General features: G+C 40.8%; 3 protein-coding genes across 4 annotated transcripts in view; 1 reads left to right on the top strand and 2 right to left on the bottom strand.

Moving 5' to 3' along the window:
* Sec23 (transport protein Sec23) overlaps positions 1-26978 on the bottom strand; it is a 229938-nt gene that overhangs the window by 14055 nt on the left and 188905 nt on the right. The gene's annotated exons all lie outside the window — the stretch shown is intronic.
* Positions 307-26781, top strand: MED27 (mediator complex subunit 27). 2 transcript variants are annotated; one of them, XM_065220474.1, is made up of 6 exons: positions 307-521; positions 586-849; positions 920-1007; positions 1072-1293; positions 1370-1505; positions 26578-26781. In XM_065220474.1, the coding sequence occupies exons 1-5, from the start codon at positions 343-345 to the stop codon at positions 1502-1504; spliced, it is 888 nt and encodes a 295-aa protein (XP_065076546.1). In that variant the 5' UTR covers positions 307-342; the 3' UTR covers position 1505; positions 26578-26781. The 2 variants fall into 2 exon arrangements, with proteins under 2 accessions (XP_065076546.1, XP_065076538.1); XM_065220466.1 differs by lacking the exon at positions 26578-26781 and having other exon boundaries at positions 1370-1632.
* LOC135700043 (retinaldehyde-binding protein 1-like) lies at positions 1787-26522 on the bottom strand. The gene is made up of 3 exons (XM_065220435.1): positions 26505-26522; positions 2709-2904; positions 1787-2634 (listed from the first exon to the last, which is right to left on the bottom strand). The coding sequence occupies exons 2-3, from the start codon at positions 2881-2883 to the stop codon at positions 1808-1810; spliced, it is 1002 nt and encodes a 333-aa protein (XP_065076507.1). The 5' UTR covers positions 2884-2904; positions 26505-26522; the 3' UTR covers positions 1787-1807.

Here is a 26978-nt window from a genome sequence, read left to right as displayed (position 1 = left end):
TTGACGTTTGTTCGTTTTTGATGGGCGAGCGCAGCATTTACTCGCACAACTTTTCAAATAGTCCTATCGGTTCTCTTCATCGATTTTTCTTTCATTAATAACTCGGCTACAAAAATGTTTCCTGACGTATTTTTCATATATGATGCTGAATCATAACACTTTTCATTGAATTGAGTGTCGAAAAATTTCCGCAACTGCCTTTCGACGGTCATGGCGATTCAAATGGAAAGTCGATGAAGAGAACCGATCAGTATTGGTCTATTTAAAAAGTTGTGCGAGATTTCTTTCACCGGTTTACATGTTGTTTTGCGGGAGAATTTAGTGTAATTTTTCAAGGTGATAATGAATTTGGAACCGATCAACAATGCCCTGTCGCATCTGCGGATGCTCCGGTCCAGTGTGGGACAGGTTTTCGAAACGCTCGGCAACGGCGTTCGAGCCGAACACGGCGAAGAAGGCAAGGAGCAAAAGTTTCTCCAGGAACTGCAGGAGCTACTGAATGGGGTCAATTCCAACTTGCGGTGAGTTGAATATGATTCAAAAAGGTTGTAAGGGGTTTGTAATCAATTTCAAGTTGCAACGCAGGGAGTTTGAAACGTGCATCAATGACTTGACGCCACCGCAGGGGCCGTTCAATTTGGCCAACACGGCATACCTCTCGTTGGAAACCAATCTGGAACGGCAAGGCCTGTATCCGCATCTGGTGCAGAGCTACAAGTGGCACGACAAGCTGCACGAGTACAGTACCTTTGCATCGACACTGCTGCAGCAGAACTCACTCAAGCGGTCCTACTACACAAACACCAAGCGGAGGCGGTCACTTCCCTCCAGCCACCTGGCAACACCTCAGTAAGTTTGATAAAAAAAAAACATCCCTCAATTACCGATAGTTCACAACCAAATAATATTCTTTTCCTAGAACGGTAGACAACCTAATCGGCAGCATCCACTACCCGAACATGAACCTGAAGATTGTCCGCCCGTTCATGACCAATGCGATTCTTCACGTAAGACACATTTCGAAACCTAATTTCAGCAAAATAAAAATGAACAATATTTCCCCACCAAAAGATCACAATCGCCCGCGTCCTGCGAGCGGCGGTCATCCTCAAGGGTCTCCTAATCGAATGGGTCACCGTCAAGGGGTACGACGAGTCCCTGTTGGATGGCGTTGACGAGCACTGGACCGTGTCGCGGCATCAGGTTTTCCGCAAAGTGCAGGACCACGCCCACGCGGCAATGTTGCACTTCTTCTCACCCACGCTGCCGGAGCTGGCGATTCGAAGTTTCATTGTAAGTTGTGCCCCTCAAGACAAAGTTGAGCAGAGCTTATACTTAACGTTTTTTTTTTGTGTCTTCCCCACCGCAGACATGGTTCCGAAGCTACGTGACACTGTTTGCCGATCCGTGCAAGAAGTGCGGAAAGCATCTGCACAATACGCTGCCACCGACGTGGAGGGACCTCCGGACGCTGGAGCCGTTCCACGAAGAGTGCAAACAGTAACGTAAGTTAGCTATTCCCATCCATTTTCTTCCTTAAGTTCGTGTAATTTTATTTTGAGCAATTTTTCGGGCTCGTTCACAAAAAAAAAAACAAAATGAAATCAATCAGAAGGTGAAGATAGTTTGAAACCTACCGGATGAATCTTTATCACAGCCCTGTGTTCTTCATGCTAAGCAATAATTAACAATCGACATTGGAGCCTTGTAAACTTATTTATTACACTCTACAAGAAAACGGTTACATGAAAAAACTTATCCTATAAAATAGTACAATCCACTCCCACCCCCCACGTGCAGTCAGCACTCAATCCACCTCCAGCTTTCGAAAGCTTCCCGCCAAGCCGTACGTGCTGTTGTCCTTGAACCCGGAACATCCGTTCAAATTCTGCTTCAACGAACTGACCGATCCTTCCCGGGCGGCTTCCGGATACATTTCCAAATGTACGGTCATATTGTCATCGTTCAATATAACCGGTCTGTGCGCTTCCACCTCGGCCTTCCACAACCGGATCATTTCCTCCATCGGCGTAACACCTCCGTACTCCTTCGGCAGGAGGCTCTTATCCATCTCGATGTCCTTGATATCGGTGTACAGTCGGACGCGGTTCCTCAGCTTTTCCGAAATCAACGTCAGGCCCCAATCGACGGCAATCTTCAGCGCCGGATTAATGTTGCACCCATGCATCTCCCGGTGCCGCATCGGCAGCAGCCGTTCGCCATTCTTCGCAATCCTGACCGCTTCCTTGATTGAAAATAGCGTCAAATACTGTAGACCAATGCCAGTTCCAACTCCGGCATGTACGATTCCCCGGATCTGATTCTCCTCGTCCGCTAGTAGCGTGTCGTAGCAGATGGCATGAACCCGTACCATGTCCTCGTTGGTGTACTCGTTAAGATCGAACACCCCCGGCCGGTAGAACATCACCCGACGGTTGTTTTTGTCCCGGTTGGGCAGGGCAAACATGTAGCCCAGGTCCAGCAGCTTGGTCAACCGAGGTTGACGGTAGTCGAGATTCATGAACAAGCTACCATCCCGGACGAATCTGAGCAGCAGAAACCGTTCGATGTTTTCCTGTGCCAGTGGAATGCTGAACTTCTTCGCCCGCAGGAACTTCAACAGGAAGTTGGCATCTGAAAAGGACACAGTAGTATTTTTTTTAGCAAGCTTGTTGACGTTGAGGACGAAGCCGTAATGCGTGTCTTACCCATTCGAACTTTGACGATCCGGGGGTTCTTCTCAGCCCATTCGCGTAGCATTTTGAGAGCATGTTCTCGCCGGTCGTCCGTTTCGTTCAGCTCTTCCGCCGCTATTCGTCGAAGTTCATCCGAAAATGGGAACTTGTAATCGTCCGCTGCCGTGAGCGCCTTCGTGAACTTCATCGCTGAGTTCAGTTGTGTGACCTGGTGTGGGAAAGAAGGTAATATTCGATCAATAATATTCTATATCTGTTAATGATAGAGAGGGCGACATTCTTGCGCTAGTAACGGAATGCATTCCACGCGACGAACCAATTGAATTGGGCAGACTGTTCTTGAAAGGCACACGTTCAAAATCGTAGTGGACGAGATTAACTACTAGAACGTAAAGTCGTTAAAGTAGTTTGCAAAGACACCACGATTGCATTAGTATGCTGTTGTGGATCATCGAGAGATAACGGTCCCAATTGCCCCAACCCAGTCCCATCTGTCGCAGCCTTCGTTCTTCACAACCGTCTCGACCATGCGGTTGTACAGTTCTTGTACTTCTAGTTTTTTCGTTATGCCGAGTTCTGCCGCACCCAGATTTCCAGTAGTCACTCAACCCAAACTGATGTTGCTTCGATCGACGGATCAGTTTGTCATCAACCTTGCGTAGGCTATATTGATGCACACAAAACGTTTGATATATTCGTTGCGTTGCTGAAAAGTCTGGACTTATCTTCGGGAATGTCTGGAATGTATGGATTCATCGTCGAGAACGTCTGGAATCTTCTTCAGGAATGCCTGGAATCATTTTCAAGCACGTCTAGATCCTCCGTCGTAAACTTTTGGAATCATTTTCAGGAATGTCTGGAACCTCCTTAGGATACGTCTCAAATCTAAGTCAGTCTGGAATAAGTTTCGAAAACTTCTAGAACCTCCGTCGATTACATCTGAAATCAACTGGAACCTCCATCGGGAACGTCACAAACCTAAGCCTGGAATGGCTGGAATCCAAGTCTGGGAATGTCTAACATCTCCGTCGTGAACGAACCATCTCCGGGAATGTCTGGAACCTGCTTAGGAATCGTCACAAATCTAAGTCAAAAACGTTTGGAAACGCTTCCTTATAATTCCCATCCTCGGAATTCAATTAACACTCTTCGCAGAATTCCTTTGGAATAGTACCCTCAAAAATCAATTCGTTTGGATTTTTACGGATCCCCGAATCCTCTTAACAATTGACATCGAATTTTCCACAGAGCTACAAAATTCTACTTTGAACTTTCACAGTTCTTGTTAAAACTCTCCTAGAAGAGGTCTGCCCAAAACTCCATTGGTAATTTTCTCTGAAATACCTTGCTGTTTTCCCTAAAATCTCTTCAAGACTTCTTTGATAAAAACATTGAAAATTCGCTTGATAGTTCTTCAAAGTGACTTTATCATGAAAATCTAGTCCAGTCTAAACGCCCAAGCGCAATGACAGCGGAAAAGCCTAAGTAAGCCTACTCGTCGGATTGAAAACTAGTTAGAACCAAATCGACTTAGGTTAGGCATCTTGACGTAATTTGTGACAACTGTCGTTTGCCGTTTCCGTTCCGCTTCCGCCCACATTGTGTTTTGGCCTTAAGGGTCTTGAATTTTGATTCAACCCCTAAAATCTTTCATTTTCGATTAAAATTTTATGTTTTTCCTGATTTGATATTAAAATTCACGGGATTTTTTTCCGGTGCCTTAGAATTCCCGGCTTTTTCCCGGTTCCCGGTTCACTGGTCGCCCTGCCGTAAACTCCGTCTCGAATGTCCGTCTGTAAAGTTTGGAGTCATCTCCGGGAACGTCCCGAACCTGCTTAGAAAACATCTCGAATTTAAATCACGAACGTCTGGAAGTATCTTCGGAATCATCTGGAATCTCCGCTGAACACGTCTGGAAACTTCGTTGGGAACGTTTAGAATCTAAGTCAGGAACGTTCCTGTTCTTCGTCTTGAACGTCTGGAATCATCTTCGGGAACGTTTCGAAACTATGACAGGAACGTTTGAAATGCAGTTCGGTGACGACTGAAATCTCCATCGTGAACTTCTGGAATCCTCTTCGGGAACGTCATTTATCTCTGTCGGGAACGTCATTTATCTTGGTCAGGAACGTCTGGCAACTCCTTTCAAACCTCGTTCCAAACCGTCTAAAATCATTTGGAATCTTCGTCCAGAACGTTTAGAATCTAAGTCAAGAACGTTCCTGTTCTTCGTCGTAAACGTCTGGAATAATCTTCGGGAATTTATAAAATCATCTTTGGGAAAAAATTTGAACCTCCATCGGGAACGTCAGGATCTTTAGGAACATCTGGAATCTCAAATCGAAGTCAAGAAAGTCTGGAATCATATTGGTGTTCATCTGTAATCTCCGTTGTACACGTTTGTAATCTTCTTCGGAAACATCTGGAACTTCTTTGGGAACGTCTGCAATCTCTGTCGTCGGAAATGTTCGTCTGGAGCATCTTCAGGAAAATCTGGTATCCGCGTCTGGAAACTTTAGGGAATGTTTGGAACCACCTTAGAAAACGTCTCGAATTTAAATCAGGAACGTTTGGAAATCGGAAACGTCTGAAATCATATTCGGGAACGATTCGAATCTATGACAGGAACGTTTGAAATGCAGTTCGGTGTTGACTGAAATCTCCATCGAGAACGTCTGGAATCCTCTTCGGAAACGTCAATTATCTCGGTCGGGAACGTCTGGAAACTCCTTCCAAACCGTCTGAAATCATCTGGAATCTTCGTCCGAAACGTCTCGAATCTAGGTTAGGAGCGTCTGAAATCTCCGTCGTAAACGTCTGGAATCATCTTCAGGAAACATTCTGAACCTCCATCGGAAACGTCAGGATCTTTAGGAACATCTGCAATCTCGAATCGAAGTCAAGAAAGTCGAATCGTATTGGTGTCATCTGTAATATCCGTTGAACACGTTTGTAATCTTCTTCGGAAACATCTGGAACTTATTTGGGAACGTCTGCAATCTCTGTCGTGAACGGCTGAAATGTTCATCTGGAGCATCTTCAGGAAAATCTGGAATCTGCGTCTGGAAAGTCTGTAGTCATCTTCGGGAACTTTTGGAACCACCTTAGAAAACGTCTCGAATTTAAGTCAGGAACGTCTGGAAATCGAAAACGTCTGGAATCATATTCGGGATCGTCTGGAATCTCCGTTGAACATGACATTTGTAATCTTCATCTGGAGCATCTCGAATCCAAGTCAGGAACGTCTGAAATATCCGTCGGGAACGTCTGTATTCCTATTGGAGAACGACTAGAATCTCTATCTGGAATCATCCTCGGTAACGTTCCTGATCTTCTTCGTAAACATCTGGAATAATTTTCGGGAACATGCTTGGAAATGTCAGGAATCATCTTCGGAAACGTCTGAAATCTCCGTCTGAAGCGACTGGAAATCATCTTCGGAAACGTTTCTGGTCTCCGTTGTAAACGTCCAGAATCATATATACGTCTGGAATCATCTTCGAAGTCGAGTTCAGATTAGAAACGTCAGAAATCTCCGTCTTAAACATCTGGAATCATCTTTGGAAATGTCTGGTGCCTCCTGAGGAAACGTCTCGAATCTAATAGCGAATTCGTTTATTATTCAGTTCCAACCTGGATCGGGTATCAAGATTGGGTCTGCTTGTTTTCTGACAAACGTCAGTTTGCTCGTTTGTTTTTAAAACCTAGCTCAGGTTGAGGTTCACACTGACAAAAAGTTCGGTTTCACACTGGGTTGGAACTGGTGTTAACCCTGATAATAAACGAATTCGCTATCCAGCTTTCCATGCTCGGTAATGGCGGCCTGTTTGTATGAATAAATGTATCCTTCACTGTACTTTTTGACACTATCTGGATGTTCGAATTTCAACCCCTTCCCTTTCCCTCTCCCAGGAACAGTAGAAAATGGAACAACATACGCCCTCGAGTTAGTGTCAAAAAGCACAGTGAAGGATACGTTTATTCATACAAACAGGCCGCCATTACCGAGCATGGAAAGCTGGATAAGTCAGAAACGTCTGAAACCAAAATTGAAAAAGCCTGGAATCATACTAGGGATCGTCTTTATCGTGAACGTCTGAAATGTCCGTCTGGAGCATTTCGAATCCATGTCGGGAATGTCTGAAATATCCGTCGGTAATATCTTTACACGGCGAATGAGAACGACCCAAATTTGAGTTTAGTTCACTCATAATCGCCAAAAGTGCAGGAACTCAGCGATGAGTAAATTTGCCTCATGTTTTCCCAGGTTTTTCCAGGATTTTCCAGGGAAAAATTCCCGAATTTGAGAAAAGTAAAGATTGGATTCACTCAGTCTATTGGTACTACTCCGAGACTGAATAAAATTTTCGTCGATTTCCTCATTTTCCGGAAGATTTTTTAAGGTTTTCCACAGGAAACCATGAGACAAATTTTACTCATCGCTGAGTTCCTGCACTTTTGGCGATTATGAGTGAACTAAACTCAAATTTGCATCGTTCTCATTCGCCGTGTATTCATCTTTGAGGACGTCCCTGATCTCCGTCGTAAACGTCTGGAACAATTTTCGGGATCGTCTGGAGCGACTCAGATCCTTCTGGGAAACGTTTCTGATCTCCGTTGTAAACGTCCGGAATCATATTTTGCGACTTCTGGAATCTCCGTCGGGAACGTCTCGAATCTAGGTCAGGAACGTCTGAAATCTCCGTCATGAGCTCTGGAACGTTTGAAACTTCCGTCGGGAACGTCTCGAATCTTTGTCAGGAACGTCTGAAACCTCCGTCTGAAATCCAAATCGGGAACGTCTATAATCTTCAAAACGTTTGAAATCTTCGTCAGAAATGTCTGGAATCTTCGTCAAAAACGTCTCGAGTTCAGATCGGAAAGGTCTGAAATCTCCGTCGTAGACATCTGGAATCCTATTTGGGAACGTCTAGAATCATATTCGGAAACGTTTGGAACCTCCATCGGGAACGTGTTTAGATCAGGAACGTCTGAAATCTCCATCATAAACATCTGGAATCATCTTCGGGGTCGTCTTGATCCTCCTTAGGAAACGTCTAGGATCTAAGTCAGAAACGACTGAAACCAAAATCGAAAAACGTCTGGAATCACACTGGGGATCGTCAGGAATCTCCGTTGAACACTTTTGGAATCTTCGTCGGGAACGTAAGGAATGTTCGCCTTGAGCATCTCGAATCCAAGTCGGGAACGCCTGTATTCATCTTCGAGAACATCTCGAATCATCCTCAAGAACGTTCTCCGTCATAAACGTCTGGAATAATTTTCAATGACTTCCATGATCTCGTTCTCAAACGTCTGAAATCTCCATCTGGAGCGACTGGGATCATCCTCGGGATCATTCGTAATATCAGTTGTCCGTTATCTCTTTAGTATGACGCGCTTGACATAGATAGCCCACAGCGACTCACGAAGAACTACATATTCCGATCAATAGCGGTGCGGCTTCTTGCTCCTTCTATGGATGCCCATGTGGGTTGCAGCTCGCTACTTACAGGCAGCCTTTCGTTGTGTACTGGAGAACAATGTTGAACGCCACGCGTCGAAAGCACTGCTGCTGATGCCGACGACCAGACACCACCACACACGGTGATTGGAACTGAATCCGATCAGCGGTTGAGGTCAGCCTTGATAGCTAGCTTTGCTTGCGGGGAGCCTTTCGTTGTGTACTGGAGAACACTACCACTCACCACGCGGTGGAATTCAACTTTCAAATCTGTGTTAGGGAAATCGCTTTTCGCAGGCAATCGGTGATAATTTTAATTATCATAGCAACAATTGCACATTCGTGTGATTTTCAATAGTGACATTTTGATAAATCTAGATAGAGCTGGAATTAGGGCGAAACAGCTTTTGTAAACAGTGGCTTCTCTCGGTGATTTCAAAGAATTCAAGGCACGTCCACGCAAATCAACATAACCATCGGGTAGGGGAAGTCTTCTTCTATCTCATGATAATGTTGATTTGCGTGGGCGAGCCTTAACTTTCTAGAAATCACCAAGAGAAGTAATTGTTTACAAAAGCTGTTACGCCCTAATTCTAGCTCTATCTAGAAATGATAAAGTCTTAATTTTGCGCAGATGCGTAGAAATATTTTTGATCGATTGGTGATAAAATTAATGACATAACGGCGCCGGTGGTGTAGTGGTAAGCGTGTTTACCTCTCACCCCAGCAGGCCTGGGTTCAATCCCAGTCGGCGCCGCCGGGATGTTCTGAGGCATAACATCTCTGATCACGCCTTCCTTCGGATGGGAAGTAACCCTAATAAAAAATAACCATAAACGAACGATAACCCAAATCATTGAACTATTCCACAAATGGTTTGGATGATACCCAGAACACGTCGTTAAGCAAATTAACCATACAATTTTTATTAGGGAAAGCCGTTGGTCCCCGGTTCATGAGTTGATGGGTCGATAGGTAGGGTCCAGGTGTTGGAGCTGCCTTCCTGGCACGTCGGTAGCATTGGTGCTCAGCACGGAAAACAAGATCGACGGAAAAAACAAACCAAAGGAAAAAAAAAAACAATTGACATTGGTCCAGGGGCAGCTGAGTTATTAACGTTCAAAATCTTTCATAATTTTGTTACATGTTCTATTTTCGGTTTTCACAAAGTATACCTCCATATAGAAATCGCAGACGTAGTCCTACGTAAAAAGTTTCAAATGTTCGTCAGAGATGTCTGAAATCTCCGTCGGGAGCGTCTCGAATTCAACTTGTGTACGATTGACTCCTCCGTCGAAAACGTCTCGAATCTAAGTCAAAGAATATCTGGAATCCAAGTTGAGAACGTCGCGAACGTTTATTAGGAAAGTCTAGAATTCCCGTTAAGGACAACTGGAATCTTTCGGGAACTACTTGAATCCTCCTTAGGGACGTTCGGAATCACTTCAGAATGCCTGTATCTCCCGTCTAGAATTTCTGGTGATTTCTGCTAGAATTATCACCGGGTATGCCTGGAATTCTCCTTAGGAACGTCTAAAATCTCCGGTGGTGGCATCTGTGGAGTAGCCGAATTTCTAAGATGCCAGTTCTAGAAGCTTGATCTTGGAAGAAAGTGGAAGTCGTACTCACGAATCCGCTAAAGCACAGCGTTCAGACTACGATCATTATCCTGTTGAGTTTTACCAGTGATCTGTAGATGTGTGGAACCTCGAGGAAGTTCCTGTTTCCACTGATATTGTTGGAGTCAGTAATGTTCTAACCAAATCCAATCGCCTAGTAACCCATTAGTATACGAACGAACACAAAACAAAACGAACCAACATCCGAGAGGCACAGCGCTACAAGAAAAAAAAATCAGCGACCGAAGGAGTTAGAGAGCGATCAACAAACGTCCACACTGCCACTCGTCTCGAAGCAAACTCATAGGATTGGTTTTGCGAAAAAGAGCAACAGTTGCCCAGTTAAACCTAGTTACTAATGTATAAAACTCATAAAACTCCAAATACACCTGGAATTAGGGCGTAACAGTTTTTGTAAACAATGATTTCTCTCGTTGATTTCTAGAAAGCCAAAACTCGCTCACTCAAAGCAACGTCACCATCGGGTAGGGGAAACCGTCCCCTTCCCGTTGATTATGTTTGGTTTGCGTGGGCGTGCTTTGAGTTTCGAGAAATCATCGAGAGAAGTCATTGTTTACAAAAGCTGTTACGCCCTAATTTCAGCTCTAGCAAGAATTACTATGGTCGCATAGCCTGCTTAAGCGAATCCTGCAAAGCACAACTATAGCGAGCAAAGCTGATGATCAAATTGAAATCAAAATTTGCTGTTATGATGTAACTTATTTACCAATACTCCAGTTGTTCTCATTTTGGTTGACCGTTAAACATCGACCGTTCATCGACTCTAAAGTCAGATTCAATGAGCACATCTCCATGATTACTGCTAAAGCATTCGCCACATTAGGTTTCTTGAAACGAAACACAAACGCATTCCAGGACATCTACGCGCTGAAATCACTATACTGTGCTCTCGTCCGCAGTCTTCTAGAGTATGCTGTTATTGTGTGGGCACCCTTTCACGCTATTCAAGCTAACAGAATCGAAGCCATTCAGCGAAACTTCGTAAGATACGCTTTACGTGTTCTGCCCTGGAACGATTCGGTAAATTTGCCACCTTACGAAGAACGGTGCAGGCTGATTGACCTGGACACGTTGGCAGCAAGGAGGAAACTACTTCAGCGACTCTTCGTGTTTGGATTGCTTAACGGTGACGTGGCTTGCAACTCTCTTGTGAGCCAAATCTACATCAATGCTCCTCAAAAAGTCCTACGTAGTTACACGCTTCTGTGGCAACCTACCCATCGGACCAACTATGGATTCAACGAACCGTGGACTTTGTGCTGTCGTGTGTTTAATGAAACGTTTGATGTATATGATTTTAACATTAGTAAGTCTACTTACAGACATAGAATTCGTCACCTAGCCTAGAAAATCACATTATGTTGAAGATTTAATAAAATAAATAAATAAATAAATAAGGGATTTGCTTTCATTTTGTTAACCGACTTTGCTCGAGTATCCAACAACGTAGCATCTATAAGGGGTCGTCGGTAAAGCGCTGGTCTCCCGTTAAGCAGTTGTTGCATCAACAATATCCTTCCTTTCCCCGTAGCGGAGAAGATGGGCGTGGTCGACAATGGTAATTGTCATGCTTTCCCTGTTCTGAACTTTGATTGGAGAACTATTCATGGTCGTTGCCAGTATGCAATCTACGAATTACTCCATTACAAACGTAACGCAACGCAACGTAAACCCAATCGTAAGATATAGATGATTGCATGCGTTCAAGCGGATCAAGCTTTACACTAGGGTGGATCAACCTCGGGGTCAACTTTACAACTCCTTGTTCCCCACTTTCAATGCGTATTGGAGTCCCCAACAACTGTGCAAAATTTGAACGAATTTGATTATAATCTCGATCTGCGGGAGAATTTTAAAATTTTGTATGGGAAACGGAATACGCCTGGAAGTATGCGCGGAGTAATAGGTCTAAATTAATACAGTACAATAATGACCCGATTTTGTCAACCCTTCTGCTCCCCAGACATTTATCTTTAAAAAAACTCGCATAGCTGGAATTCCAATTCTTTCCGATTCATCTTCAAAATGGATGTTTAATGTATACTTTGGTGCAATAGGAACGCTGAAAAAGTGCATGGGTTTCATAGAACATTAGAAAATATTTTGAATAGGGGGCTCATTACCGTAATCAATTTATATAATAAAATACATAACGAATCGCAGTCAAACTCATTTTGATTCATAATTTCATACATTGTTTAGGTTAGTCAAATGATAATAATAAACAAGTTTACACGGTATGTTAACCGTCACTAATCACTATTCCCAATCTATTTCCGAGATTTGGTAACATTTGATTTTTTGTCAAGTCAATGAAAAGGTTCGATACGTTTCCCATACATTTTGCCATACAACAGGTCATAACCAAATTCGTTCGTTGTTGGGAACCTCCATACACATCGGAAGAGCGGTAGGGAACGGAGGATTGTGATCTACCATATATACTTGATCCACCCTATTTTACATATAGTGAATATTTCAGGCATAACATTTGATAACGGCACAAAAGCATTTGTAAACAAACTTTCTAAGGCCCTTCACACGCGAACCAAAGTACGCCCACGCAAACCAACAACATCATCGGATAGGGGCAACTATCATCTTTCCGAAAGTGGTATTGGTTTGCGTGGGCATACTTTGGTTCGCGTGTAAAGGGCCTTAGAAAGTTTGTTTACAAGTGCTTTTGTGCCGTTATCAAATGTTATGCCTGATTTTATATTTGATTAAATTTCATTCAATGTATCGATATTTCGTATTCAAAATACCTTGAACTGTTTTTGCTTCGTTCAAGGTCGATACGACCCCCTTTCAATTCTGTCCAATTTGTGCAAATCAGTCAACAACAAGTCAAGTTTTTAACCATTAACAGCAATGGACTGCTCTGAAAAAAAAAATCCACTGTCAACCTAAATCGAAACAAAAAATGTGCCCGAATTTCGTGCACACTTTCGCCCTTTTTTATGCGTTGACCTTCACTCTTGGATCAAGTTTTCACTTTCTTGGTAAAATAAAACAGAAATATATATACATATAATGGAAACGGTGTCCACTACGAATAACCAGTTTAGTTGTAGATAAATACGCAATGCGGTGACGGGGTGTGAATGAAGTTCAACGGTTGACAGCGGCAACGACGAGGTTTGCTATTGTCTCAGCTTCAGGTGATTAATCAGCAAAAAATATGGGTCAACCATCTCACAACGGATACTACCATTATTGCCTCATGGACTTGAACGCTTTTTGCGCGACGGATCATGACGAAAGGGCACCACTGGCGGATAGGTTCATGGTGTCGGCAACCGGCTGGGCATTGCGCAATTTCTCTGACTTTGCAGGAAAACTGCACTGCAACAGCTGTTGAAGGTATCTGCCTACCTATGCACTTTCATACACATCATCAACACAAAACGGACAAGTCAACAAAAGAAGTTCTTATTTCAAGAGCAACCTGTCCTCTCTGAAACCGGAGTCTCTTGTTCGCTTATAGGTACCCCAACATAGCTGCTGCCAGTGTCGGCCGGTCGGACGATGCGGTTTCCCATTCAAGTGCTCGTGCCGCACGTGGACAAGGGGTGCTAAGGGTTTTGTAATGCAATTTTTAACGGACATTAATGTGCTGATTTGCACACATTGAGCTTTTCAGAAAGAGATGTGTCATTCTGGCAGAAATGGCGAAATTTGTTCTGCTGTGAGGTTGGTGATTTACTATAGGAGTTGCAACAGAACTTTAGTTGGTCGGCCCCCACCGCTCCGCACTTCTCTTTCGATGCTTAATGAGTTTCCCCACAACTGTGTCAAGTTTGAGGAAATTGGGTATCAACATTTGTATGGGAAACGGAAAGAAACTTTTCATTTGCTTGTCCAAATTTCGCTCAGTTTTGTCCAAATTTGAAAGTAAGATTGAAAAAATGTTGATGTTGGAACTTGTTTTGCTGTGCACAAGTCGCATCGGTTTGTGGTTACGGCAAAGTTGTTCTGCATTTTATGTTCAATCCAAGGGTCAGGTTTGGGCAAAATTGAGCATATTTGGGAATTTTTGACATGCACATGAATAGTTTCTTTCAGTTCCTCATACAAACTTTAAAGTTCAAATCCAGATCGTAACCAAATTCGTTCAAATTTGGCACAATTGTTGGGACCTCAATATACATCGACAAAGGTCCACCATATAATATTGACGCACCCTATTGGTCACTGATATAGGGGGAAGTCCTTTATGCTCGGACACTTTTTGTTTTTCAGCAATAACTAAAAAAGTACTGGATTTCAGGTGTTTACTTTCCCATTTATTTATAGAGAAACAATATCGTAAGTAAAAATAAAAACAAGCAAAAAAATAAACCCTTTGCAATTTGAAATAAATCGTGGATACAATTTATGTGGGAACCAAATCATACGCAAAGTGTCCCCTATGGCCGGACACAGTATCCTCTATGCTCGGACACGAAGGTCTGCTTTGTTAAAGCTTACACCATTGGCACAAAAAGGCCAAGGGACGCTTTAATATTCCTGCGCAAGCCTTGTGGGTCCAGTCTTTGCACGTTGAGCACCTTATGAAGCCTTCCTTATCCGATTTCTGGCAGACTAGGCAAACGCGCTTAAGAGGTTTTTTTGCCAAGTGGTTTTCTTTGTTGCTCTTGCATAATCTTTTGGTTTGATTCCGCTCTTTACGAAGATCTTGCATGGACTCCTTAATTCTCTTTTCTTTTTCCTTTTCCTCTACCAGCGTTCTGTTGGAAAGTGATGTCAAAACTGTGCTTTTTTCTGACTTCCGCTTCCTAGATTCCGAACGCTTCTGGACGGCATCGGGTAGTGGTGACAGTTTTTGAATGCTTGCGGTAGCACAAGTAGCAGAATAGGTTGATGGATTGACAGCGGCATCTTTTACGAAGATTTCTTTTGGACCAGTTGCAGACTCTTCCAACGGAATGTTTGTAAAATCACATGGTAGGAAGTCGATATCCGAGAAAATGTGTTTATTGAACGGATGAATTCCCGTACACTGGAAACCCGAAACTGCAAGATCTGTTCGTGCTACCTTCACGTATGCCTCACCTACGAGGCCAGCAATATCGTAGTCTGTAATCCGTGCTCCTGCATTTTTCCGCATCCACACTTCACAGCGTTCATGGTAAGCATTCTTGAACGGTTTCATGAAAGTCCGGTCTAGTGGTTGCAGTTTGTGACTTGTATGTGGCGGAAGACTTAGAACATGAACAAAATGTTCTCTACAAAAGTTAATCACTTCCAACGTCTTATGGCTGCTGTGACCATCAAGTATTAGAAGAACAGGTGATTGTTTTGAAGGATGCGAAAAATTTACGAAATGTTTAAGCCATTGTAAAAACAAATCACCATTCATCCAACCTTTTGGCTGAGCAACTCCTGTGCTTTGTGTGGGGGCGTTAATCATAAGCCTAGCATTCATATTATGCCTTGGAAAGACAAACAAAGGCGGAATGTACTGTCCGATTGCACTCATACAAAACAAGGTAGTGATATTTCTTCCACGTTCCGCAGATGCCAGTTTACCAACCTGACGAACGGCTTTAGGAGCTAAAACCTTCTCATGCTTCGGCACACAATTGACTCCAGTTTCGTCGCAATTGTAGATTCTGGACGGTTCAAATTTGTACTTAACCATAAGATTTTCAAGATTTGAGTAAAATAACTGGACCTGAGGACGGTTGAACCCAACAGCTCTCATTAAGCTAGTCGACTCAGGAGTTCTCAAAGAAAATCCATGCCTTTTCATGAAGCTGTAGTAAAAAATTTTCCCGGCTGTGCCTTTTTTGGTGTTGAAGCGATGAGGAACCTTGAGCTCTTCCGCGAGATCATAGACCAGTTTCAAAAACTCCTTCTTGTTAAGTGGCATACATCTATTCGACAAATCCGTGACGTGATGCGCAAGCTGCTCCTCGTATTCAGTTGAAAACGTCTTCTTGAATCCACCGGCTTTGTGATCCAGAACGATGTCCTTACCGGTTCTGAGGCAGCTGATACGATCTTGCAGTGTGCTTTTAGGTATGCCATATTTTACGGCGGCCTCTCGTATACTCATTTGCTTTGAAAGTATTTTGTTGAGAGAAGTTCTCAAGTCTTCCAGAGACCACGAATTTTGTTTTTTGCGTTCCATATCTACTACTCAACGTCATTACTTCCTCCTGTAACAATAAAAAAAACTTAAATTCTACATTATATCCACATTTTATGTTGACAACTTTATTGTCCGAGCATAGAGGACAGTATGGTGTCCGGCCATAGAGGACATACAACAATTTCGAAAAAAAAAAATGTTTTCCTCAGAATCCTATATTTTCATACAAAATTCGCATTACATTCAAAAGAAAACTTACCAAAGCCGACGTACAGAAATATTACACCTTTAAATTTAGGAAATATTGACGAGTATACACTTCCGCGAAATTTCCTCGTCTCTTTTTTTCTTTTCAGGCTAAAACTTTTGACAGCTCTCATTTGTTTACCTTTGCTGACCGTAACGTCATAATTTGTACACGGTAAAAACATACAGCTTACTATTGTTTCATCATGTCCAAATCTTGTTATCACTCTTTGTTTATGGAATATCACTAGTGTCCGGACATAGAGGCCGTCCGGCCATAGAGGACTTCCCCCTAATGGAAAGTTTCATTTTTGAAGTACAATTAGTCAACAGATATAATTGACTATATATTAGCGTAGGGCAGGTGTGCCTCGTAACGTGGGTAGATCACCTTTCCGTGGTACGTTACGGGATGTAAGATCTATCACCGATTTCTAGTCCTGACTACTTCAAACTTGGGGAACAAGATTTTTCAGTAATCAAAGGAACACATCTTAGTCCTTGTTACTTTTTATGCCTTGTTGATAGTGACATGACTCGGCTTTGTCCACCGAGGATGATCTTGAAACAAGGAAAAAATGAGTTAGTTAGTCTTCATTTATGTGATTCCTAATCTTCTATTCGTTGTTCCCTAGTTTGAAGTGGTTAAGACTAGGGTTCTGATGCATGGTAATAATCGGTGTCATTCCTTAATTTTGTTGCTATGGAATCCAATTTTGACTGACAAAGGGGCACGTCTTTGGAGCGGGAATTTGCAATAAGAGTCGGACCCTTGCGATAAATGCAAGAAAGACAATTGTAAAAAAATCGAATACTATAGTGATGGAGTAATGCGACATGTACTAAACTAAAGGCACGGGATATACTACAATAGATCAAATTACTGGTCGCAGTGTTGTTAGGTCCCGAACAGAGGAAAAAAGTAGAAGAGTCTGTGCCTAGGGGCACGAACGGAAGCTTGACGTAGGACCGCTAGTGGATGGAACAAATATGCTGATCATTTAGTTCTTAACTCTTAACTCTCCGTTTTTGAATTGGTGGCCCTGAAAAGGGCCGGTTGTTTTTCAAATGGTGGCCACACCAGTGCAAGTCGATGCCGACCGGATGACGGCGGCCCAGTCACCCAGTCATGCAGTCCGTGGCTCGAAAGCAAATGACGAAGAAAACAATTAGGCAAGCGTTTTTATTATCGCTGCTTTTCTCCTAGCGATAGACCGAGCATTGAGCTCGCTCATGTGAAGTTAACCCTACACGATTGCTTTTATTGACAATAACCGTATTGTCAATACATTCTTTATTGACGTCAATACATCGGTATTGACAATATTTATGTAATCACATCATCAATATTATTGTCAATAATTCCCCTTCGCGTCAATATATTGATATGTGTGGGGTTCGTTTGAGGATGCGCAATGTGTCGTGTGTTATATTTGCGCTCTATCGTTGCGTCCGTGTTTGGGATTTTTCGTTACATGTCTGAATTTTGTTTTTTTTTTAATGTGAACCCCAGTATAGAAATTAAAGACGTAGTCCTGATGTGAGAGACTCACATCAAAATTTTCACTTTTGAAATTGAAAATTAGCCTTTTTCTGTACGTTTTGGTGATCAAAAGGCTTAGAAAATTATAGAAAAAGTGGTCTTCTACAAAATGATAAGTCGCTTCAATAATAGAATTGCTTGCAATCAGGAAACAAGTTGATTTTTAGACTGCGTAAACGCAAGCTCCACCGCTTAACAGTTTCTTTGTTGTTGCAGGATCGTTGCATTATCCCGGGATGCAACGGTGACAAATGTCCACTTTTTTGAGTTCCAAACTCGGGGAGCAACAAATTTGCGCAGTCGAGAAAGGTTGCCAATGTTTACGGGACAGTGACAGAGTAGATATCAAGAGCAAATTTTCATTATGTCGTAAGTAACATTCGCACCAATTCGAGAAAAATAAAGTTTTGTTTTGATGACCGAAAAGTTATTCCTATTTCCAAGTAAACACATATAATCTCATAGTGATAGCAATGTTTAACATATTTAGCAGGGTTTTAATCATACAAATGCAAATCGCTAGCTTTCATGCTAAAAAACACTGGTTTTTGAGTCAAAAGTTATTATACGTCGTTTGGTGGCCCCTATTGTTACTTAAGTCAAAGTGTATTTACCAGGATATTCGGGAGAATTATCAATTACGTCTCCTTACGTGCAGCCCATTCATCATTTTAGGACCACCGAAATCATCTTAGCAACAAACAGTTCGATTTATTCACTTTAATAATGAGAAAGCAAAACGACGAACGTACACTTTTCACGGGTTTCTCAGCGCTGTTAGTTAAGTCAAACGGCATCTCCATAGAAATTGGGTGACTTAAGTAACATCGAAAACTATTTTGATCGGAAGGTGATTACGTCAAAAAGCAATTTGACTGGTAAATAAATTTAAATATGGGATTTGATCCTATATTCGGACAGTATATAGTGTAATAGCAGGAGAATCGATTGACACTGATAGCTCGACTTTGTTTACCTTTGTTACATTCGACGTAATGAAAATTTGCTCTTGATATGCTCCCATCATTTTGTTGAGGCAGACTTTTTAGAATATTTGTCCCAAAGTTCTCCTTTATGCTGATCTACTGGTGTAGCCCAGGCACACAATATGCAAGGTCTCTAAATCCGCTAGCACGTAGTCCTCAACATAATCCAGTATATTCAGAAGACTGACTTGGACGTCGATTTCGGGATGGAAATCTGCAATCATACAAAACATATCCTAAATAATCTCGGTGCATCAAAAACGCATTTGCATGATCTTTCAATGACATTGCAATGAAAATTAACATAACATTACATTATTCCACAAATTTCCTACATGTATCATCCATAATAATGATCGTATCTCACTATTTTGAACTTTTTTTCTCAATAATTTATCATTCAAACTCTGGAATTTGAACCGCCTGTCATAAATTTATCACACATCGACTAGTACTATTTCTCGCCACTAGTGATGCATAAATTTCACTTTTTTTTCCTGTTGGGTATTTTGACCACTGCGACCAGTACTTAGATCAATTGTGATATATTCCCCGTTTTAATATTGCTTTATCAGCATGTCGTATCACCATTTTATGAAGCGACCGACATAGACTGACCGAAAGCATTTTCCCAGTTAGGTATTACATTTCGAATGAATTGTAACTGAATTCCTAGTATCAAAGGGTTCTGTCAGCCCATTATCCAGAAAAATACGGCTCTTATTGAAGATTGCTTTACAAGAGCATAGCAGGTGTTCAGAGTCTTCTTTTTCTATGCCACATAATCGACACATGTCATCTTGAAGTTTTCCTATTGGCTTCAAGTGATATTTACATGGACAGTGCCATGTTCTTAAAACAGTGTACATACTGAGATCTTTCTTTGATAGTTCAAGAATTTTGCTAGTCATTGAAATGCTCGGATTAATAAACCGTTTCGACTGCCTAGCAATGAGAGTGTTGTTCCAATTGGTCTCCACTTTCATTTTATCCCATTTCTTGAACTCCATTCTAAGAGAGCAAGCTGTAACTCCACAGAATGGTTCTGGTCCTATAAATTGTTGAGATGATCCAAGCCTAGCTAGTGTGTCGGCTTTCTCATTCCCTTGAATTCCACAGTGACCAGGAACCCAAAATAGGTTCACTTAGTTTTGACAGGCCAATTTTTGGAGTGACATTGCACATTCCCATACAAGTTTAGAATTACATGTTGCTGATTTCAAAGCATTTAGTGCTGCTTGGCTATCAGACATAATGCAGATATTCGAATGTCTATAATTTCTACGCAAGCAAATTTTAGAACATTCAAGAATTGCTTGGACTTCTGCTTGGAACACGGTAGGCCAGTAGCCCATAGATATTGAGATATTTATACCTGGACCTGTTACCCCTGCTCCTACACGATTATCCAATCTAGAGCCGTCTGTATAAAAGACAATTGATCCTGGACGAATGTTTGGTCTTCCATTGTCCCACAAATCGCGATCCGCATCTGCTACACTGTAAAGACGATCGAAGTGATATTTTTTCTTCAACCAATCTTCATTTTGTAACACAATAGAATCAATATTGAACATTTTTAGGATGCTCATATAACGGCGCCGGTGGTGTAGTGGTAAGCGTGATTGCCGCTCACCCCAGCAGGCCTGGGTTCAATCCTAGTCGGCGCCGCCGGGATGTTCTGAGGCATAACATCTCTGATCACGCCTTCCTTCGGATGGGAAGTAAAGCCGTTGGTCCCCGGTTCATGAGTTGATGGGTCGATAGGTAGGGTCCAGGTGTGGGAGCTGCCTTCCTGGCACGTCGGTAGCATTGGTGCTCAGCACGGAAAACAAGATCGACGGAAAAAACAAACCAAGGGGGTAGGATGCTCATATGTCCTCTAAGATCACCTTCAAAGAAGTGCTGTGACCGTCGGATCCTTAATGCACTCCTTTCGGCTTCTAATTGAATAAATTGATGCAACGGAAGCAGATAAAGAAGAGCATCTAGTGCCATACTTGGTGTGCTGCTCATTGCACCAGTTATTGAGAGAGTAGCTAGCCTTTGCAGCCTCCCCAGCTTTTTCTGAGTTGATTTTTCATTGGTTGTAGGCCACCAAACCAATGATGCATAGGTTATTCTGGGTCTTACAATCGTCAAATAAATCCAGTGGATCATTTTATGTTTTAGTCCCCATTTCCTACCAAAAGTTTTTTTTTCTTACCAAAGAGCATTTGTTGCCTTGCTAATGACTTGCTCTAGATGCGAATTCCAATTTAGTTTGCTGTCAAGAGTAACTCCCAGATACATGACTGTGATTGAAAGTTCTAAAATTATTCCTTTCAGTTTAATACTATTTATGGACATTTTTCTTCTTCGTGTGAATGGTACAATAGTTGTTTTAGATGGATTAATATTCAATCCTTCGCTAGTGCACCACAATGAAACATAATTTAAAGCAATTTGCATTCTACTTGAAATGACATAGTCATATTTTCCACGCACTAATATGACTATATCATCTGCGAAGCCAATAATCTCGAAGCCCTGTGCTTCTAAGTTTTTGAGAAGGTCATCAACTATTAAAGACCACAGTAGAGGTGAAAGAACACCACCTTGAGGACACTCTTTTACAGCTGTTACTGTTATGGATGAGCTTCCAAGGTTTGCTGAGATTTCTCTTTTGCTAAGCATTTCGTTAATCCAATTAACTATGCTTTTATCGAACTCATGTTTTATCATAGCGTTTTTCATTGAGTGATAAGATGCATTATCAAATGCTCCTTCAATATCAATAAACGCTGCTAGGGAAATTTCTTTTGATTCAAAAGATTTTTCTAGTTTTGTAACCAGAGTATGAAGAGATGTTACGGTTGATTTACCAGTTTGATATGCAAACTGATATTTATTAAAAGGAATTGTAACCAAGTACTTTGACTTTATATACTCATCTATTATTTTTTCCATTATCTTTAGGATAATGGAAGATAGGCTAATCGGTCTGAAGGATTTAGGAGACGTTTTATCCTTTTTGCTAGCCTTCGGAATAAATATAACCTTAACTTGATGCCAGTTTATTGGAATATAGCTTAATGTTAAGCTTGCTCTAAACATGTCTGTAACAATAGGTGTCAATGTTTCTTTCCCTTTCTGGAGTAGTACTGGAAAAAATCCGTCCCTACCTGGTGATTTGAAAGGTTCAAAAGAATCAATCGCCCATTCAACTCGTTTCTCTGTAAAAATTATTTTGGCTAGATTTTGAGCATCTTTCCTGGCTCTCTCTGATCCAGTCGACTCGTTCATTGTTTCCTGAACATACGTCCTGGTTTTTTCAGCGACAGTTTTTGCTGCACATATATTCTGGTCTTCATTTATGTTAGAAGTTGAACATGGAAAGTGTGTTTTCATCATTATCACCATCACCACCATTTCATTTTTCAAATTATCCCTTTTCCCTCTCCCATCCATGAAACTGTAAATCTCCACTAACCTCGAGACGACCGCGAATACTCGGTCAATTCCTTTAATTTTAGATTTTAAGTTTAGATTTAAGACATTAATAATGTATGACGCAAAAGATGATTTGGCTCTGTAAAGTTTATTTGATTGAGCTTGTACAAATAAATTAATTTACAAAAAAAAAACTCATTAGACTTTTACTATAAGATCAATGGTGGACATATTCAGCCCCTATGATAACAATGGCCTCTTTCAGATGTACCGGGTGCCTCCGGGAAGTGAACAGATTCTGGCATGCAGCGAAACACATCGTGCGATATCTCAAATCACATGGAAGTCAGCTTAATGATTAGTGCAAGTATTTATATTAATTTTCCATAAAACCTCATTGAAATTTATTTATGGAAGAGAAAAAGTGCGTATGCTTGATCGAAAAAGTGAAATTTTGAAATGTAAACAAAATTTTTCACTCACTTTTCTCGACGATAGCTGAACCGATTTGAGTGGAACTACTTTTACTTTATATGCTTGGTTCTCCCATAAAACTCTAATGAATTTTATCCCGATCGCACATTGGTTTGCATACACGGACAGAAAATTGTTTGCATGGAACCAAAAAAAAAAACTTTAGTTGTATTTAAACAAACAATTCCGGTTGAAATTATATTGCATTTTGTTGTTTCAATAATACTTATTCATATAAATTCAAAATAGGATTCTTTTTGTTTTAATAAGCCACTTTTCAACTGCAACCAGTGTTCGGAAAATCATTCTCAAATCTCATTCATTGAGCCTCCCTGCGAGAATAAACTCGTGTGCGAATGCGGCAAACAAAACTCACGCTTGAGATTCTCATGCATATTCACGCACTCACACTCATAACGCCGAAAAACCACCACTCAAATGTTAATTGATATCATGCCTATGCATGTTGCGTTAGTTTTCCAACCCCTGATGCGCAAACAATAGTAATAACAATGAATAACGCCAAAATATAAAGCAATGAATTTTTGAACCTGAAAACTCATCGGTGATTTTTGCGACGTTGAATTTTGCAAGGCAAAACTCTTAGGCGCATAAACTCATGCATGAGATTTGAGTTTTTGAGATTTTCCGAGCACTGACTGCAACTATTGTAAAAATAACAATATTTTATTATTAAGCCAACAATAGTTAATTTTAAAATAGCATTTATTTGGTGTGTCCATTCCCGGGGCCATGAATGCAAAAACTAACTACCAACCATTCCATTCGTTTTCACCCGGATAAAAATGTAAACAATAACAAAACTTGCAAATTTCGGGAAAAAAGTGCAAAATTTCCGAAAATCTTGAGACTAGAGGTAAGTAAGTATGCTGCAGTTCGAGCTGCAGTTGCTAAATATAATCAATTTTCTGTTTTTTTCCTTGATTTTTTTTAGTCGATCTTGTTTTCCGTACTGAGTATCAATGCTCCCGACGCCAGGAAGGCAGCTCCCACACCGTGACCCTACATATCGACCCATCAACTAATGAACCGGGGTCCAACGGCTTTACTTCCCTTCCCAAGGATGATCAGTGAAAAAGAAAACAAAACATAAAAAAAAATGGCCATATTATTTCCGGAGTGATTTGAGATTTGGGCGTAATTGCATTTGTAAACAAACACGTCAATCACCGATTTCTCGCGAATAAAAGCTCAATCTCAAAAAGTATTAACACTATGAGGTAAATGAATGATTCCTCTATCATTTGGTATAGTTTGTTTGTGAGATTGAGCTTTTATTCAAGAGAAATCAGTAATTGACGTGTTTGTTTACAAAAGCAATTACGTCCAAATTCCAAATCACTCCGGATTTTTGAAACAATTAAAATATTTTTATTTCGACTGCGTGAATTGTCAGACTTCATAAAATAAATATGATTGAATCAACAAGAAATCTCTTTTAAAAACAAACATATTTTTGTTGTTGACCCAGCTGCCAAATTTGACAGCTTACATCAAAACCATGAAAGCTGTTGTAAATTCGAAAAGCTTTTTTTTTTTATTTAACAATACTTGGGTTTTGAGGAACAAAAATACTGGATTGTTGAAACAATAATGATTTCTTTTTGCAGCCAAAACAAAATGAAATTCTTTTTGATTTTACGTCAAATATAATTACGTTTGAAATATTTTTTTCTGCGTGTAGATATGACCAAAAAAGTGAAATTTTGAAATAATTCAGTAAAACTTACTTACTTTTCTCGACGATAGCAGAACCAATTTGAGTGAAACCACTTTTATTTTGTTTTTTTTTTCGGCTCTCTCATAGGACGCCAATGATTTTTATACCGCTCGCACATTGGGTTCCGGAGATATGGCATTTTTTTTTAAAATAACTAATTCAGTAAAGCTCAAGCACTTTTCTCGACGAAAAGTTGGAACTTTTCAGAATTTTTTTCTCTGGAAGTGGCAGAATACTGGGGGCATTGTAAGACGGATTATGATCAATGGAATAGGATGGAAACACACTGTCCGTTTTATTCACTTTTTCAGTGACAAACAGCAAAAAAAATGTTATATCGATCAATGTAATTCAAGCTGATGTATGAAATAATGATGTAATAGCAAAAAGCAGATACAATATTACATCAATGGTTGTAATTTTGTTCGTAAAATCGATGTACATCGTACAACGTTATATTACACAACCGATGGATTGACCTGGTTGCAGCAGTTTGGATGTAATATTCAACAACCCTTTTTTTCTGTGCAGTGACTATGACAGAGACAGTCAAGTTATAGACCGACCAACGTGAGTTGACGTATCCAAAATAAAAAAAAACCGTCAAATCGTATAGAAAATGTTCGTTTTGGATACAACATGGCAGCACATTGACAAATCTATAACTATGACTGTATATAATAGTGACAGCTCGTTCATGTAGTGGTTTTGAAAACGCGCGAATTTCTTATGCGTGTTGTAAATAAAATGCATCGCACGTGTAATTTGATTAAAGATTTCAAACAGTGTAACAAAATAAATTTTGAAATTTTCCCTTGATTACAAAAGTCTGTGAATATCTGTGAAAAAACTAAAAAGTCTGTAAATGTCTGTAACGAAAAAAATGTCTGTGAAAAAATAAAAGTCTGTGAATTCACAGACATGTCTGTGAATCTGGCATCTCTGTACTCTGTCATGATTACCTGAGATTTGTCAAATAATGTAAATATTTACACCGATTGCATCGAAGAATTTACCAATTTAATAATGCACAGTGAAAGCATGGAATCCCAGAAAAAAACATCCTTTATTTGGATGAGAATCATATGGATGCTCATCATCTGATGACGAATTCAACCATACGGCAATCATCCGTAATTCGAATGCATATTGCTAAAGGGCTCGAGCAATGCAATAATCATTCGAAGTATAGTCCGGTTCTCTCTTATCCTTGGCATTCGATACTGTAAACCAATTTAGTTGATTAACTGTAGTCACATCTCACTGCAATCAGTTTTCAATTATCCCAGATGATCCCGATATCGCAAGCGTAATAATCAACGACAGCTTCCCGGACTCTTTTATTGCTGCCAGTGATGTGTTACTTAACATAGAACCCTTGTAATAACCATCCACGAAACACGAAACTGTCAGAGGTTATCGTATTTCATGAATCAACTCATTATTACTTAATAATGTGTTCCTGTTTCTAACTATACGCCAATTTATTCAAACTGACCTTATCTTTGATTTGCTCATCCTGATTCCGATTAAGAGTAATATTTTACAATTGAATATCTATCCTACCATTATTTGAACGTAGGTGGCAATTCTCTAACCTTTGCTACAGTGGTGTGCTTAGAATCACATATAGATTTATATGGAAAATATACCTCAACCGGAAACAGTATCGCACTCAAAAATCAATAAGATTACCACTCAACGCATTGATTTATTGCATACCTTTCTGCTTTCCGCATCATCCAACTAACCTTGAAATTTACCCATACCGAACAATATTGCTACTAAGACGAGTTCCTCGCACAGCCGTGCCCTTCGACTGTCGTCTGCTCCTAAGATGTGTAAATATTAGCTTGTAATAGCTTTGCGTGCGACACCGCCTTGCTAGCAAGCGCCTGCCATAATCACCATCCCATGTATATCGAATGGGTTAAGACCTTGAGCCAAGGGATTGAGCATCGTGGCGTGCAGTGCATTGTTTGTCTATTAAATAATTGTAAAATATTGCAAATTGTTTACCGGCTACTATAGAAACTCTACGCGTTCCTAAGGTGCAATACAGCGCGACAACATTCACCTTAACATCGATCATGCATCAACCGTTAATGGCAAGTGTTAAAGTTCAACCCCATAACGATTAGTTAGAATTACTCTATTGAAAAATCTTCCCTGTTCCAACCTTTACCTGTTTTCTATCTAATAACTATCTTCAAGATAATCGCACTAATCACTCTCTTCCTTATGTTTCTACACACTAGATCCACCACACAAAATTCTTCCACCGTCGAACCGAAAATCTTCGAGGAGACACTTTTGGTTAACTTATTTTTAAAACACACCGCGAACCTGCGGGAACTACAACGAAAGGGAAAACACGATCCGTCTCAAAGCGATGCCACCGCAAGACTGGACGGTTGATCTCTAAGTGATCTCATACGAACCCCCTCAGTGCGAAGCGGCCCGGACTAAACTGTATAATAACTGTGACTGTGATGTAGTAGTATTCGCACACACGGTACACAATAAGCGTCTCACAATAAACAACTGCAGCAGATATTTGGCGGAGAAGGAGAACGACTTGTTATTCAATTAGACACTCGTTCGTGAGCGATTTTGAAGAAAGGATAACCACTCAAAAAAAAAACTAACTTTTAGTTCA

Source organism: Ochlerotatus camptorhynchus, unplaced genomic scaffold (assembly GCF_037179485.1).
Source record: "Ochlerotatus camptorhynchus isolate MF236.1 unplaced genomic scaffold, CSIRO-AGI_Acam_v1.1 ptg000010l, whole genome shotgun sequence".
NCBI classification, from domain to species: Eukaryota; Metazoa; Arthropoda; class Insecta; order Diptera; family Culicidae; genus Ochlerotatus; species Ochlerotatus camptorhynchus.
The sequence above is the reverse complement of the archived record's forward strand: the minus strand, read 5'-3'. Positions and strand labels throughout refer to the sequence as shown.